The sequence below is a fragment of the Enoplosus armatus genome, chromosome 10 (assembly GCF_043641665.1).
Source record: "Enoplosus armatus isolate fEnoArm2 chromosome 10, fEnoArm2.hap1, whole genome shotgun sequence".
Classification (NCBI taxonomy): Eukaryota; Metazoa; Chordata; class Actinopteri; order Centrarchiformes; family Enoplosidae; genus Enoplosus; species Enoplosus armatus.
Window position 1 is genome coordinate 12,178,094 of NC_092189.1, and position 18,586 is coordinate 12,196,679.

Consider the following 18,586-nt stretch of genomic DNA (forward strand, 5'->3'; position numbering starts at 1 on the left):
TTTAGTGACAACTTTACAGGGTTAGTTGTAATGGCAGACTAGACGATAAAAGGAAGTCTGTCAGTGACAGCCTGAAACAATGCAGAGAGAGTGGTGAATGAACGGTATGGAGCAACTGAGGTCTGATAAACATCTGGACACATGTTGGAGCGGAGTGTTTACAGTGCTGCTTTAGAGGGCAGCTTTCAGGATGTCTGGCTGTGACCACGCCAAGTGTGTTAACAAGGTCAACACACACACAGGTGCATGACTTAGCTGCACACACTTACAGGAAAGCCAATTTCCCAGTCTCAAAGGGGGTACTTTGGCTTTGAAGACCCTCTTTGGTCAATGCCACTCTGAAACATACTGTGTGTTGAGTCTGCAGTAACCTCATGTAATGCTTTTATAGTCAAGTGAATGTACTGTGTTTGAGGAAATGCTCCTGAAGTACGGTTCCTTATATCACATGAAGTGTTTGCAATTGTGCTTTGGGGTGGTGGGGGCATGTGAGGGCTGGTTTGGGCTCCAGTTTGGGATGTAATGTTTAGCTAGAGCACCTGCTAGCCTTGGCCAGCTGCTCATATCCTAACTTTATATATAGTTTTTGAGAATCTTCTTGGGCTCTAAAGCTTTAAACTCTTCAAACATTCAGTATAATTTGGCACAGTTGTTTTGATTACAGTTGCTGTTGTGGACCTGTAAATCCCACAGAGACATTATATGTGAGATTGGGTTATACAAATATATACTCTGCTGGTTCATGTAAAAAAAATCAATAACGCTTCAGGTTTTATTATCAGTGGCAGTGTCCCTGTTGGGAACTTTTGCATGTGACTTTTTTTAGACATGTATGTAAAGGTTTTGTTAGCTTTAGTGGATTATGGGTGTGAGTTTATATAAAGGTTGAGCAGAGCTGTATGTTGGCAAAGAGATCTGTGTGAATAGCTTTAAAACAGCGAGGACTGAGATATGCCTGTAACCACTAAAAAAGAAAACTAAACTGTAATATACTCTAAATATAAAATGAAGGTTCTCTTTGTATGTTTGTGTGCGAGTGCAGTAGTGTGCACTATGGATGTGTGTTATTGCACTGTGCAGTCTCCCGGCTGCTCAAATGTTTGTTTAAAGAGCATTTGTTCTGAGTGTGTACATTCGTACGTGTGTGTCTGCGTGTGCATTCAGTTGCCGTGTTGCTGAGCGACACTGCAGCCACATGTTTGGTTTTGCTCCAGCGCTTGTCATCGACGGAGGTCTACCGATGGGGACAAACACTGAATATTTAGACTCATTAAATTTCATCTAACTTCACCCAGCAGCACAAACATGCGGAGTACTCCAATGATTAAACAACCGGTTTAGAGTTTGCTCTCTTTAATTCAAGGATCAAAAATATGACAATATACTGTACAAGATTTTGCTTTAATCAATATTTCTTGCGTACAATTTAAAAATACAGTATTTCAGGCAATTTTATCTTTCAGGACGAATGAATCTTAAAACCTTCTCTGGGAGTCTTTTCATTATTAGCCTGGTGCTGCACACAGAAAACAGTTAGCTGCTCTTTCACTCTCCAACACACACACATGCACACACACACACACACACACACACACACACACACACAGTACAAATAAATAAAGAAACAAGTTCAAGTCCTACTACTTATTGAGATAAAATCTTGACAAAACAACATTTGTGTATCTGAAACTAGATGCGGTCACTTTAGCTTGAAAACCTCATATCTCTAAAAAGTCAGCCTTTTCAGTTATGTTTAAAGCTTTCTGATTAAAAATGATCCCTCAGCTTTAATACTGCTAAGAAGTGTGCTCGGGCCTACTACACCTACTAAAGAGTTTAAGCTTTAAAAACTACCTGTAAGGATTCAAACATATATAGATACATTTGTTATGGAAATAACTCATCCCACAATCTTGCAAGTTGAAGTTGTACTTCATGTTGTTGAAATGATGTTAAGATGGACAAGATCTGGTTTGTTTTTCCCACCAAAACAAATTATATATAATGACAGCCCTCTACATGTGTTGATTGGTGCAGAAGGCCCCTGCTGATTCTCACCTATGGGGCTAATGACATTTGATAGCATCCACACAATAACAGAATAATACAATTGTGGTGTTTTAGCTTGAAAACATTTTATTTGTTGTGTTATCCAGTTGGTTTTGAAAGGGATGGAAGGAACTGTGTGATGTATTCTAATGATCTGAATCCACAACATAATCCTGGGAGGAACCCATTCATTCTGTTGATTCAATTTAAAATACGAAAGACGGTCTAATTTATGAAGTTACATTGAAATGTTTGCAGACCAGTGTTGAACGTGTGTGTGTGTGAACGTTGGCAATGCTACATGAATACTGTGGCTGATACCACAGGGCAACATAATCTTTAGCACCCTATTTGCATCTACATGTGTATATTGTTTGTTGTAGATACAGTTTTCCACTTAGCACAAAAGATTTCATTTCTAATGGGCAGTTTATCAAACTGTGCATTATTATCGGGATCACATTTTCTCTATATTTTACTTAAAGCAACAATTCAGCTATTACCTACTCATCCCCACATCAGTTGACTCACAGGTGAAGTCTAACACAGCCAGTTAGCTAGTGCAGCGGTGTGTCTAATAACTCTCCAAAAGAAAAACAAGACCATAAAATGACTCCACACAGCCTCTGCAGCAGAGTCCCAGTGTTTTATAGCCAAATGATTTCACTGTTGTTCCAAAAGTCTCTATTTCCCTCATTTTATCATCTCACAAAGGTCTGGTTGCTCTAAAGCGATCAGACAGGGGAGCGTTTCCGCCGTCATGTGCTCCTCATACGCACTGGCCTCCTCCTGCATTTTATAGCTGTAAACATTACTCCAAGAAGACATGTCACCTTTCTGGTGCCTATTTTAGAAAAACGTGTCGCACAGAGACACACTGAAAAGGACATCCACAACAGTTATCTAGGTCATATTTAACATGTTTACTGGCTTGAAGTTGTTCAAAAATGCACAAGAGATAGACTTTAAATAAAGGGAGGGAGGTATGATTGTGAAATTGAATTTGCTATCCATGAGTTAGCCATGCTTGTAACATCTCTTGCTCAGTACATTGTGTTTTATATAATTCCGACTGAGGTAAAAGACATGCCGTCTGGAGTAATGTTTTGTCTTTTCCTTCTTTTTTGAAACTCTACGAAGTCAATTTCTACTAACATAAGATCCCTTGGAGACAGTTCACATGTGTGTTATGTGGACATACAAAGGTGTCTAACTGACATTACAATGACTTTAATGACTTTTAAATGCATAAATCCTACACTGTTTACCGCTTTTTCCTGAATCATCTGACTCCTGATCAGAAGTTGTGCATTGTGGATGGAAATGCATTAATTAGATAGCCTGGTGTATAAAGGGGTGTACAGTATCTCGACAGGCGTCACTATGCTTGTCCTGACAAAGTGAAGACACAGATGCAAAGCCAGCCTTTCTGGTGTGAATAACAGTGGCAGTTTTTTTTCAGATATCTTTCTTTCTTGCCTCCCCCCACCCCACCTCTCTCTCCAGCCCTCCCCTTTGCGTCATCCCTTCTCTGGGTTTCCCTCTCTCTCCTCTAAGTGGGTGATGCACTGATATCTCTTGGCAGCGGATGTGGGGGCCCTCATTGCTGTCTCCTGCCCTGTGGTGCCTCTTTGTATCTCATGGTGCTCGTGTTCTCCTCCACATTCGTCTCCCGCCATCTCCCACCCAGCCTGCGGGCCTCTGTCTTCCTCTCCTCTCTCACTCCCTGAAGACGTTGCCTTTAATTAGAATTCAGCTGTCAACACAAACCCCCTCCAACTGAGTTTACTTCCCCTTTGACCCTTTGACCTTGCGCTCACTTGCAGTCACTGCTATCTTCTTTTCACATTCCACCCTAATTGGTCATTGCATATACATAACACTTGTCTTTTGCCTCAAGTAAGCAATATTTCACTCTGTGCCCACTCTCTCAAGCTTTTCCTCCACTTTCTTCCCTGTCTCTCTCACAAACAACCTGCTTCCCCTCTCCCTTTTTTCTCCCTCTTCCACTATCAAGGTCTTAAACATACCCTACTCTGACCCTTCTTTCTGCCCCCACCTCCTCCTGATTTTTCACATCTTCCTCCCTCCTTGCCCCTCTCTCTCCTTCTAGCGAGTCCTGTCAGTGTCTCATGGTGTTCTTGCCAAACTTGTCGCCAAGTTGTTGGATAAGCAGAGCCAGCTCTCCAGCGGCCTCAGACTTCTCCTCCAGGAGCTCATAACGGAGGCTGGAAATGTCTTGCTTGATCTCCTTCAGCTCGCCTACAACAAAGTTGCACACAGACAGAACAATCAGGGCACATGAACATGAACAAATACAGACATGTATTCAGGTAAGCACTTATCTACAAGGCCATTGTGCTATAGACGTGTGAGTATATGTAGCCATACAGTACATATAGTACAATGATGCACAGCACGACCTCATTTCATGGACTTTATCTCACTCATGCAGACACACACACAGTAACTCCTACATCTTGTCTCTCACTAACAGTCCATACACTCAGGCACACATGTGCCCTGAGCAAACAATGACAGAATGAGAGTGGGCCTTGATGAAGAGGGAATATTTACCTTCATTGACTTCGTCGCTCTCTCTGTCCACTTGAGCCTTCAGCACATACCGCTTAATCAGGCGCTTCATGATATTCTACGAGGGGGAGAAGAGAGAAGATTAAATACAGAGAAGGTGACAAGGTGATGTGACGACGCATAGTGCACAGTGTCAGAGAACAGTGTCTCAGAGAGTGTGTGTGTGTGAAATGTTGAGTATTGATCTGTAGCCAGCAGGGATATCCTGCAGCTGCTGCCAAGGCTCAAGCAGTCCATCTCTGCATGTAGGCAATCCGGATATGGGTCGATATGTGTCAGCACACATACAAATGTCTAATCAGGTGACATCTCAGTGTTTGGTGTGAGTGATCTTGTGCACTGTCACTGGATGTTGAAAAAAAAGACACAAACTCTGAGGGTTTAGGAGATTAAAGTGCAGCCGACCAGTGAAGGAAGTTAGATTTCCCTCAGGGCAAAGGTGAAGGGCAGACTACGGAGGAGAGCAGCAGAGTGTCTGCTTTCGATCTCCTTCAAACAGCTCATTAGAGGCATTTTCAGCCTTCCTCTGTTGCTCTTTTTCTTTTTGCCATTCCTCCTCTCCCCCTTTCACTCGCAATCACTTGTTCAATCCTGCCTTCCTTTCAGTCAATGCCCTTTCATCCAAACTCTTGTTAATTTTTTTCCCCTCCGTCTCTCATCTCCCGACCTTCCTGCCTCATCCTTACCTGTCTTTCATATTGGTTTCTCTGTACCTCTTCCACCTCTCTCATTTTCTCTCTCCGTCTCGCTTCCTGTCATCCTTTATCACCCTCCAGCCACCTCCACTCTCTACCTCTCTACTTTAGTTTTGTTCTATCTTCCTCAGCCTGAATGTTTCTCTCTGCCTCTCATTTTATTCTTTCTTTTCCCTTCTTAGTTCTTCTCTGAGATTTATACTTCGCTGTTTGTCTTACCTCGTATCTGGTTGGGTGTTTTCTAGATTTTCTGGGGATGAACTCTTCTCCCGGGCGTGGATAAGACCTGAAGCGCTCATCCTGTTGCAACAGTGGGATACAAACAACAGTCCAAGTGTTAACATCACATTTCAGGGTTGAGTGATCTTCTATAATGGAAGCATTTGAAAAGGGTGTTAGAGGAGGCAACACACTGCCAAAACAAAACAACAATGAAAGGCAGGGCTTAGCGTTTGTATCTAGTGCTCACAGATGTCTTCAAAGAGAATTGACAGCCTCACTTGACCAGAGTGAATCTCTATTAACTGACTTCGAGATGCCTTCCACGTCCATGACCTTGCTTTGTAGCTTGTGTGTCATTTCAGCGCTGCAGTGTCAAAATTAGTTTTAACGTAAGTGTGGACACACGCAACTAGCTGCTACTGTATATGCACTAAAGCTGCAGAGGCCTGGAGATATCTCAACATAATTTAAGTTTAACAATGAATAATGGACAATGTGGACATTTTTGCTTTTACTGAAGAATAACTGACAAAGCTTTAAAGTTGAAAGCCAGTTCACGGCAGTTTTCAATGTTAAATAATTCTCGATTTCTCTCAGAGAGCAGATGAATTTTTCAAAATGATGAATACACAACATACTGTATACATATATGTATATATACTGAATGTGTCTGCACTAAATACAAAACAGATTCATTCTAAAATACTACACATCACAACAAAAAAACATTACTGAAGTTCATCATACAATATTCAATATAAACAATCAATTATGTGGATATATACAGAAATTGTTTTGAGGCCTTTGTAGAGCAGAGAACGCCTACTGTAAACACAGATGATTTGCAAATTAATGTTTTTATCTACTGCTTTACTGAACCACACAACCAGATGGTAACTACTGTTGCGGCTTCACAAAGCTTCAAATCTCTTTGTTGTGTACTCTGTGATCTTGTCCCTATCAATGACCTACTTTGTTGGCCTTTGCTCCCTCCATTTAACTGATATTAATTTAATTTGCTTTTGGCACAAAATCAATTGTCCTGAATACTGTTAATATATGAAAGACATATTCACCAAAGGGCCTGAGCATCAACTATTGCATGCAAGCAAACGCACACACTCACAGAAAAACTTACTGAACAAACATGTGAACTTATTACTTCCACATGTAAATTTTCATTTAAAATGTACATTACCAGAGGCTCAATCAGTTCCTCTTAAATATATACAATCCAACCTTTAAAACTGGTTTTTCACCAGCCGCCGTCTTGGTTATCTTTCTGACCATATGCTGCCTTGAAACTAACATAATTAGCTTTAATTCAGCACGTCGCTGTTCTCAAACAGTGGATATCCCACATGAGGAACATGGACCAAAAGACGGAGAGGAAAAACTATGACAGATTCAGAGAGACCATGCTGTCTTCTTTAAATCTCACTTGACATTCGCGACGCCGCACTGTGGTCGAGGGCGAGCTTATGTATCGATCGCTTGCTGCGCCTGCTTGGCTCTGCAGTTAAACTGTCAGAGCTGCACAGAACTTTAGGAGCTCACAGAGGCAGCAGGGTGTGACCCATCTTGTTCCCATCCGAAACCTGCCCAGACATTTGAGCAGACGCAGGTAGATCTAATGGCCTGACTAATAGCCTAGCAGAAGCGCTGAGGTGAGCCATTTGAGCCGAGGAATCAGACAGAGGAAATGCGTGCGGACAAGGCCAGCGCTAAGATGGATTCTGTGTTAAATGGTGTATGGTATTTTCCTCACGGAAGACTTTCTTTTCATTACAGCGATTTTATTTAGATGCACAATCCTGCAGAGGGGGAAAGTGTGAAAATGAATGAAACTAAAGTTGCATCCCAGGCTTGCAGTGGGAATATCAAGGGTCTTAACCACACTGCCATCTGAGCACACGGTACATATTATATATGCAGAAGATCCAGTATTTGACATACAGGCAAGTCCACTGCAGATTGTTGTGCATACAAGTTGTGAGCTTGTCCTATGCCCCTTTTCCAACAGACATTTAAATCAGAATCAAAAATCAGAAATACTTTATTACACAAGTTACGGGCAAATAACACCAAATGACACCACATGAGAAACAAAACATGTAATTTAGCTGTGAAGGAGCCTGCACATGAAGGAATATCTGGATGGAAAGTACACACCTGGTAATTAGTATGCCATTGCCATTGAACCAAACTGTATTATAAACTGCTGTTTGTGACTTGATTTTTCTGTGTACATTTTCCTGTTGTCTGAGAATAATATGCTGAATGGTTGGCAAGAACAACAAGTTGCATGTTGTCAGTAATTAGCTCATAATTATTGGCCCCCACCACAGTTCCTGGAAAATGTAGGAATAGTTGAATCAAAGCACTTAGAAAAGATTATAATACTGATATGAAGAGAAACTCAGTCTATTATTTCTGCAATTTGGTTTGGAAAATCATTCATTATCATTCTTCACAATGTCAAAAATAATGACAGCTGTTCCCTGTCACGGAGGATAATGTACGGAAAATAACAACATATTTTTCAGTTTGTGTCTGTAATTCCTCATGAGATTAGGAATCAAAGTAAGAGTTTTGGACACTGACCTTGACCTGTGAGTTGAGCATGCCCATCTCCAGCTCGTTGTTATGGCGACGGCTGTTGGCCTTGCAGAGGCGTATCAGGCAGGACTTGATGCGGAGGACCAGGTAGTAGAAGGACTTTGGGCTGGGAACCAGGTTGAAGGGGGCGGGCAGGGTGCGGCCCTCGTCAAAGTAGGAGAGCCACAACTTGGCTCGGGCAAACTTCCACTCCACGTCAGCGTCCTCCTGCAGAGACAAACAGACAAATGGTGTGTTTGAAATAATCAGGGCTGGTGAAATAAAACCCATCAGATAGCAGAAACCTTTGACTATTCGGGGACAAAATATCACTTCCACTCCATATGTTGCTTTAAGTCAAGACAATTAAGTCCAAACAATAAAAGCTACTTTAGAACAAATTAATCAAAAATTATTATTATTATTATTATTGTTATTATTATTATTACATTAAACTGGTGTTATCTAATAGTTAATGTGAATGATTGGCAAACGTTGTTGTTCTATAACTAATTACCATAATTATAATTATATGTGATTGTTATGAGAGTAACTATGTTAGAACTATGTTAGAACTGAACATGTCCAATGCATGTGTTGAATGTACTTGTACTTTGCCACAAGAAAATTAACAGCTTTTTGTCTTAGTGAGATGTAACAAGAGAAAAAAAAAATCAAATCTCACTTGGATTTTTCCAAACAGCTCATATTTCTTAGTATGTTTGAAAATACTATTATTGTTTTTATTTCAGTTTTGTTTGTGACAACTTTTCTGTGAGACTCCTGCTTTTATTTTGTATTCTGTGTTTTTGTTTGTAATTGATCTTTTACGGCTCGTGGTATTTTCAACTCACTCTCTAATCCTCCTGCAGGCACAGAGGTGATCAAACAATGATCCTTTTTGACTTGTTGACAATATTATACCCTGTCTGTATCGACTGGCCATCTTATTTACGTACCTCTATCTCCTGGTACGAGCTGTTGATCATGGCAATGAGCATGTTGAGAAGGACAACCACCATCGTGACATTATAGACGCCGTACAGCACGTAGCCGATGTTCTCTATGAACTTATGGTCGTACTTCAGCACCACTGAGATCACTTCAGACAGCCCGAAGATCGACCAGAAAAGAGTCTTAAAACTCTCCTCCACCCTGCAGTGAAAGAGAGAGAGGAAATGTGAAAACAGTACATGACAGTGAATACACACATAAAATCACACCGTGTTAGCAGCTAATTGCTCTCTCACTCAAACACGTGCACGCGCGCACATACAAACACACACAATGTGTTTTAATGTTGTGAGGTTTATGAGGTGGCGCTGATGAAATTCCTGATGAGTCATGTCCAATTTGAACACATTATCCTGTTTATCTCTCACACATACAAAAGCATACACCTACACTTACAATCACACACATGCTGCACTGCACACACGTTTGACTTCTGCAAAATTGCAGTGCAATGCAACTTCAGCATTTGAGAGATTTGGTTTATAGAAATCAGTTCATTAAGTCTGTAGTCGTGTTCTTTGTCGACCTCTGCACAAATTAGATACTGAAACGTCACACTTAATGGGAAAACAATAAAGGTTTGTTTTCACTCCATAACTTAAAATAAAGAAAGATAAATGAAGAAACATTTCCGAGACTGTTCACTGTGGAGACACCAGTTCTGGTTGAAATACGTTAACTTCCAGCTCCACTTGCCTTTTCCTCTGACATTGAGATATGATAAATCAAGCACAGCTAATGTTGTTCATTTAAAACATGCAGTGTGCTTTTTCTTGATGTCCACAGCCAAATCTGTGTTCAGACTGAGGTATTATTCTCTGGCACTGACCCAGTGTATGTGAGACGAGGTAAAACAGCCTGTCAACATCGATATTCAGGAACATGCTGTTTGTTAAATATTCCATGAGTGGCAAGCATGGGCTTGAGATGACAGAGGGGGCGCTCGGTGGGGAAGAAGACACCGCCTGGTTGGATTGCTGGAGGGGCTGCAGGTGGAAAGAGGCTGTGAGGAGAGAAGATCTGTAGGCTCCTGGTCTGAGACTGTCGACATCTTCTAATTTAAGTTCGTTCAAAGAGTCAGTATCATTGGCAAGCAGAGAGTTAGGTGAAGGCACAGAGAGAAAAAATACACTCTCACATGCATAAAAAGACAGAGACAGACACAAACATACACAGACTCTCCCCTCCTCTCTCTCTCTCTCTCTCTCTCTTCAGCTTTAACTGTTCAGGAACAAACCAAAATGCACTCTTTAACTTTCAAGACCAGATCTGTGTATGTTCTCCAACTCAGCTGAGTTCATCCAACAAGGTATTGATTTACTTAAGTCCTCCAACACAAGTGTTTTATAACAAGACTAACAGTAACATCAATCTCTGTCTGACCAGAGAAACATGCAGTGACAACATGTAACCATAGAAACAATGTCTTTCTGAACCAGAATGACATTTGAACTGGTTAACGCCACCTCACCAGGTTACTTTGAGAAATAAGCATTTCTTTCACAGTGAACATCTTCTCACTTGCTATTCACATCACACGCATCCACCAGCCTATCGTGCAATCAGGAGAGCAGAGGAAGGTGATTTTGGTGGGCTTGCCTAGAAAACCTGTTATTTTGAGCCGTCTCTCTTTAAATAATGTCTCCTCACTTATCTGGAGCCTCTCTTACAAGAAAAAAAATGCTTTCCCGTGGCTTTGAAATATGAAACAAAATAAAAAAAGAGGACAATTATCTGGTCTTGATTATGATATATCCCAATTATCTTTTAAATCAAATTATTCCGTCTCCCGGCTCTCCTTCCCACCCGTGTGAAATGCTCACTCGATTTAGATTTTCATGTTCCCAAAATGCGAGTGTAGATAATGATGAAGGGCTTTGTTCCAGGCAACATTAATGTGCCATTAAACCATACACTCGCAGGGACAAACGCACACACACACACACAATTAAAATGACACACTTGCCACATAGCGGACTATTCATGTACACTGTTCATCTGTTCGCCTCGGCAGTTTGTTATTTTCATATAAAGCAACTTCCAAGAATGTGTCTGACATTTATGTGTTGGCAGCGTTACTGGAAGTGAAGGCCTCCACCATCCAAGTCAGCCATGTAATAATAACATACATGGCTACATACATTATGCCTCCTCACTTCTGTCCACAACACACTCATACAGAATATGGATAGAAGTATAGATGAGAGTAGAGGGACTTCTTCCATACTGGATAATGTTGATGCATGGGCAGCCAGTGCTGCTGTGCCTCGTCATTTGTTTTGCTCACCTTGTTTTCTGCTTATTTAATTCTGAAACCTGAAATCTGCGTGAGCTGCCTCTCCGGGAAGAAGTGCAATTATGAAAAATCTAAATGCATCCTTCGAGATCAACAACACTGATAAATTTGAATTTGTCTTTTGCTAATGTCAGCTAAGGTACTGGTCATGTGTGTATTACGCAATAACCTGTTACTGAGACAAATGAGATTCTCGATGCTCTGGATAATGGAGACTTTTTTTTAACAACCTAGGAATGAGATTATTTCATTTCAAACTCTGTGTGTGTGTGTGTGTGTGTGTGTGTGTGTGTGTGTGTGTAAGTATTTTATAACAGCATTGTACAACAGGCAGTGAATCAGCAGGGACAGTGGGCATCTGGAGACAGAGATGGACAGTGTGTTATTATCTGTTATTAAGAATGACAGCTCCTAATAGGCTGCACGCAACATGACGGCTTCTCACACACACACACACACACACACACACACACACACACACACACACACACACACACACACACACACACACACCCGTCCAGGACAATGACAAAGAACTAAATGTTACTCTCTCTCTCTACCACACACACATAAACACTCACGCCACATACAGCACAGTGCGCATCTGTGTGTGTGTGTGTGCGCGTGGGAGACTGGTGAGTCACCTCGGCTCTGTGGGAGAAGTCCAAACCCAATCACGACAGGCCCAAATCAACCTCTTCCCCCCAGAGACCTGCTCTCATGTCTCTCTTGCTTTACGCTTTCTGTTTGTCCGTGGTTGTTTTACCCCCCCCCACCCCCGCTATCATCTCTGCCTCTCGTCTGTTTTCTCTATCTCTCTCGCCCATTTTCTCATTATATTCTCATTGCCATTGCTTTTATATCTTTCTCCGCATCACCCCCCCTCCCTCTCACACGCTCTTCCCATCTTTCATCCCAACAGCTTTTAGCTATTTCTGTCACTCAGTCTATTCGTTTGATTTATATTTTTCTTTTTTTCATTATTTTTTCCCCTCTCATATATTTCTCCTCTTTGTTTAATCTGCAGCATTATTCTCACATTGGCCGAATGTAAATGTAAATGCAAATGTAGATTTTGTGAACGTCTGCACCCGGGCCTCCTGCTCTGTCGCTCTCCTTCTGCCCTTCAGTCATTAGCAAGATATTACATTTCTCCTCCTCGATCACCTCCTCTCAGTTTTTCTTTTTTTCTTCCTCTCCTCTCTGGCAGGCAGACAGACAGACAGACAGACAGACAGACAAATATAGACTAAATATCTTTAAAAATTAAACTGAGTTTAACTTTCTATTTGTCGCACCAAAGGAGCTGTCACCATGGCGACAGCAGGGGCCTTGCCCACCTCAGCTTTTAATGAATGAATGAAAGCTGCTCCCGAGAGATGCTTGCCTGCCTGTGTGTGTGTGTGTGTGCGAGTGTGTGTGTTTGATAGAGAAACAAAAAGAGGGAGAGGGACAGAGAAAGGGGAACTGAACAAAAACTAATGTGTGTGTACTTGTGTGACAGACAGTGGGATACAAAATGAGGCAGAGAGAGAGAGCAATGCAAAAGGAAGCTGTTTTGGTGTGTGTCTTCAGGCAAGTAGCGAGAGAAATCTTATTAAGCGGGGAATACAACACCACAAGGCGAGCAATTAGGAGTGTTTTGATAGTGAATCAAGCTCAACATCAACTTTTTTTTAATTTGCCTGCTCCCCTCTGTCTGTCTGTTTTCGGTCTCTCTGTTAGTCTATGTTGTCTTTGTCTTTTCATAAAACACAGCACAAACCAACGTGTTGGGACTGATTTTGGCTACTGTTATTGTGTGATATCAGTCAGTCAAATGATTAATGTAATGATGAATTAATTAATTTGTTTCGCACTTTTCATTTCCCAATTAAACTGTTAACGGACTGTTCACCAAACCTCTCCCTAGTGCAGCAATTGTCCAATTATATCTTAGCAACTGTGACTCGGCAAGCTTTGGATTTCTCCACGTTGATGTTCATGGGGCTATAGTAAGACAAGATAAGTTGCACGAAACGGAAATACAAGTACAAGTACCTCAAATTTGTACTTTACTCAGGTACAGTACTTGAGTAAATATACGTTACATTGCATAAGATTGCATGTAATATGGAGGACGGAGCTTAGCGAGCAGCCAATTATTAATATCTCTTTAGTTAATTAATTCTTCACGTGATGGCCTACTGAAGCGTTTCAATGACCATATGTGGGGTGACGTCCCTGCTCTGGAGCTTCTTAACTCAACCAAAGGAATGAATTTCAATGGAAAGATTTAGTGTCAAATGACGTCTCAGTGCTACTGTATTTCAGAGAGATTACATTTCACCAAGAGGGAAATTGAATGCTTGACATAATTTGTCATGATAATGGAGTAATCTATTGAAATACACTGAACACTGGCACAAACTCTAAAGTTATTGGTCTGAGAATTGACATTTAAAAGCCCATATTGGTCACACTGCATGAATGCATCCTTTTTCTGTTACTTTTGTCTCTCTCTTCTCTTTGTCTGTCTCACCTTAATTGTAATTGTGTCTCCTCTCCTCATTCTGACATTCAGATGTGCTTGACTGGTAAAGGCTGAACACGACACCTCCAGAGCTAATAAATTCTCTCTTTCACTCTCGGCTCTCTCAGCCACCTCTTATCCTCCTTTCAGACCCCGTCTCGCTCACCAGGATCCCAGTTTCGCCACCACTGTCCAACTCTAACCTTCGTTATAGACTCAACAACTCATACCCTTTGTTTTTTCTTCTTCCTCCCGACACCTTCCCTCAGTCTTCACTTTAGCTTCAACCTCATATTCCAGCCTGCACCTTCATCTCTGCATTTCTATGTGCCATCCTTTATCCTCTCAACTCTGTCTCTCTCCATTTACATTGCATTTCATGGCTTTGTCCTCTTTAATCTGATATGCCTCCTATCTTGCCCGTACTGTCTGAGCACTCATTGTGTCTTTCAATTCAATCATGTTTCACTGGTATGAAAAGGAGGCCCATGTTGCCAAAGCAACTAACCGACGCCTATAAAATAGCACATAATGGAATATAAACAGCAGTTAAGTGAACAGTTAATAATCACTAACTGCTGGAAAAAGCAACAGCAGACAAAATCTGTATACTGTACATACTAAGAGTTATATCCTGATTTATTCCCACCTTTTTCAAATGGTTTCTGGGAAAATGTGTGCAGTCTAAATCTGTGCTAAGCCTGCGTGGTTGTGCTTCTGTCTGTTGCTCAGTCGGCTTGACCTTCTCTCATCCTCTCTCATTCTCTCTTCCTTCTTTTTCCTCCTTTGTCAATGCTTCCTGGCTGGTCCACCACATTTTCCCTGAACAAACAGCCGAGCCAAAAACACCCTCCTCCGCATCTGCATCTCTCCCTGTGGGTCTCTTCTCATCCCTCCTTCCCTCCATCTCCCTCCGTGCTCCTCTTCTTCCCAGTGGACTTTATCTCCTTACTTTGTTGCACTGCTAGATGTCACTATGATTGTGCTGCATTTATTCACTATTATGTCCACTGTTTCACTCCAGCGTTGGTATAATTCATTTTTGGATTATTTTCAAGGTCCTTGACACCCTGCTGCTGTCTTTTTCTTGGTCATTTTACTTTGCCCCAAAATATACACAGCTTCGACCTCTGACTATTCCAAAACGCTTTCCTATTTCATCCATCTCTCCTTTTTTTCTCCCTTTACCTTCCCCGTCCTCTCCCTCTCTGCCTGTCTCTCTCTCTGTGCAGTGCTGCCATGCATGGTGGACGAGAACATAGAGACAGGTCCACTGCTCCATCAGTGCTGTCCAAATCAGAATCCTGATAAGTGTGTGTGTGTGAACTGATCTGTACATAAATGTTTGTTTCACCATCTGAGCACCTGTTATAGCATATGCAAAAATAAACACAGGGAGAGAGGAAGTGTGTGAATGTGCGTGGATTTGTGTGCCCCTTGTGTGTGTGTGTCCCCTGTTTAAGTGTATTTGCACATTTGAGAACATTTCTGCGTGGGCACCCAACAAAGAGCATGTGGTGTGTGTGTTTTTTTAAAAGTGTGTGAGTCAGATAGCCGTCTGAGTCTTTGTGCCTTGGGGAACGGGTATGTGTGGCTATTACTGCTCAGTCTTCATTAAGCCCTATCCAGCTGTGCATGTATGTGGATATGTGTGTCTGTGAGTTTAGCTTGTGTGAGAGAGAGTGATATCCTCCTCCTCACTCCTCCACCATATCCACCCTCCTTTCCATCACATCCCTCCCTCCATCCCCCCAGCCAGAGTAGCCCCTCCTGAGGTGTCATTACTACCTCCACCTGGCTCCCTCCTCATCTTCCTGTATCAGAGCTATCAGATCAGCCCTTTCTTCTGCCCTCCATCAAACATGCCCTGTCAGATAGCTAAAGTCACACAGCCCACAGCCCACACACACACACACACACACACACACATACAGCCCTGAGGACAGGTACACACACTTACATCCAGACAGGCACATGTTCTCTGCTGGATGACAGAGAGAAAAGAGATAGATAGATTGTTCTTTTGAGAATTCACAATTTGTGCACGACAGAGGGAAGATTATTATTAACAGCCGAACATATCGCAGTCGCACCTAGTAATTGAATTGAGTGGGACAGAAAAATAAAACACACACAGACACAAAAGAGACACAAAAATGCAGTTCACGGACTGCAAAGTCTACGAGACAAAACATTGAACAAAAGGGTTGATTAGATTGACAACAGAAAATTAGACACAGTGCAAAAATAAATGCATTACTGTCTGACTGCACAGTTCAGTCTGGTTGTCTTGACTCTGACAACCACGATACAGACAGGCTGAGATTTAAAGCCACACTGACCCCTGGTGGCGAGACTGACAACAACACCTACATTTAAGGGGTTTCTGTCATTCTATGCAGCTCTATGGGCCAAAGTAGCCTGAATGAGTAGCCTAATATGCAACATGGCTCATTTAGAAGAAGAAATTCAGGGACATTTTCCGGCCCAAAAAACCCCCAACTACTCTGACAACAAATGCAGTCACAGGTTGTTAAAATGAGCACAAGTAGTTTCTATTTTTTAACTCGGCTGGGTTAATGCTGATTTTTTTTATATCAGCCTTGATGTTGATCTCTCTAAAGCTGAGAGGAGAAGTGATAAGGGGACAATGTACAGAGCTGGATCGTACACTTATGATGGAAATGACTGTGTAATGGTGACGATAAGGCACTTCCATCTGCAGGGCCTGGGGTCTTTTCTGTACTTGTCCTTTGCTTTTTGAGAAGTCTTCATTATGTCTGACTCTCGGGTTCTAACCACAATCTTTCTGACTGTCCATTTCAACTCCATTAGACTATAGACTATTAGACTGTCTCTCTGCCTTTCTGTCACTTCTGTCTCAAGCACATGCTCTGTCTGTCTGCTCATCACGTCGCCTGGATCTTTGGCTCCATGTGGGCAGCCAAGCAGAACTCACAGCCTGTGAGACCCCTGTGCCGGGGCTCAGCAGAAGAGCTACTGTATATGCACAGCACAGAGGGTAAGTCGTCATGGGAAAGTAGAGTCCTCACACTAGAAGTCCAATCACACACCTTTTATCATCAGTGATTCTATCTAAGGTGAATGTTCAGCAGGTCATACATTTGTAAATTGCTCCAAGGCTTCACATACGTCACAGGTGAGAGGAATATGTGAGGATGGTGACGGTCAAACATCTGGTGCATTTAAACAAATGACTGAGGATGCACAAATATAACATAGACTGGTATTCTGTGTTATTGCACCTGGGTTTGACCCTATCCACGTTTATGTAGCTTATCAACTGTAGGTGTGTGATATGCTATATCTGAAGGGGCTGAAGGCAATTTCATAACTTTCTGAATGGATGATGCTAAGCAAAGGTGTGTAAATGGTCAGTGTTTATATGCTAAGCGTAGTTACAGGTGGACAGACAGGTGTATAACCAGATAAGAAGAACAGGCAGACAGATAGATGGACAGGGAAGTAGTCTGGCACATTAAAAGGAAAACCGAATCACAGTAACTGTGCAGCTCGACAAAACCACTAGAAACACCAAAGTGGTGGCAAAGCTCCCATGTCATTCTAACTTTATCATATTTAATCCTTTAGTCTGGTTCTACTGTGGAGGGGAAACTTAAATGCAAGGCAAACAACTGGACCAAAAAATCTGAAAGGGCCAGTCTGAGTCCTCAAACAAGCAAACTGGGGTACATCAAACTACTGTGTGGTTTACTGGGATTGCTCCAAACCAGCAACAGCAAATAAGCCCACAGCACAAGGTTTATGCTGTATGCTGTGCAAGGGTTAGATGTTGGCATCTGGCAGCAGTTTGTCATGGTTGAAAATTGGAAAGCCTGCAAATACAAAATTAACTTCAATTCAAGTCACACTCTAAACTGAACTGTGTTCTTCACTGATATGAAAAACCTGTGAGGTAAATTTTCCAAAACAGCATAAACAAGACTATCATGGTCCACTAAATGTACGGATTCGTTTGGAACATGTCGATTGCTGTAACCTAGAGGGATAACTGATTACCAAACTTGCAAAATGACTACTGAAGCTACTTGTGACTTGTCTTTAGTCCAGGCTTTACTGTGAACCTTAATGTACCAGATTAAAAACTACAATTACATAGACTTTTCCACTCTGGTTAGTAAAAAAAAAGGACAGTACATGACAGTGTAATTACAGACCAACTTGTAAAGCATGTTTTGCTCTATTGGATAGAGCAGAAGTGGTGTAATGTCATCTGTTTGAATCTGCGGATGTCTTCCTCTGAGAAAATGAATAACGATATGCGACAGGGAGAGACCTCAGAGAGAGTTTTCATTCTGAGATGAATGATGATAAACAGACTTGCTGAGAGATCCCGTCAGCAGCCCAAGATGGATAACTTTCCTACAAATATCAGACAATGACAGTGAAAGATCCCCCGTCACTCTGTTTGCAGCTGACGTGAAAGAATGAGCATGCAGATGCACGGAAAAGCTAAAATGAAGGAGGTAGGCAGAAGCATTGAAGTTCAGATCGATGTGTTGCAGGACTGTTTGACGGGTTGATTGCTTTACAAGCAGGTCGATATATAACACAACTCGTCTA

General features: G+C 41.8%; 1 protein-coding gene across 1 annotated transcript in view; it reads right to left on the minus strand.

Annotated features, from left to right (window-relative positions):
- Positions 1-4,171: 4,171 nt before the first annotated feature.
- Positions 4,172-18,586, minus strand: part of trpc7b (transient receptor potential cation channel, subfamily C, member 7b) — a 42,928-nt gene continuing 28,513 nt past the window's right edge. The window contains exons 8-12 of the mRNA XM_070913012.1: positions 9,119-9,314; positions 8,166-8,387; positions 5,559-5,639; positions 4,627-4,702; positions 4,172-4,311 (exon numbers count right to left, since the gene is read on the minus strand). Coding sequence (XP_070769113.1) covers positions 4,172-4,311; positions 4,627-4,702; positions 5,559-5,639; positions 8,166-8,387; positions 9,119-9,314 — 715 coding nt within the window. The remainder of the gene's footprint in view (positions 4,312-4,626; positions 4,703-5,558; positions 5,640-8,165; positions 8,388-9,118; positions 9,315-18,586) is intronic.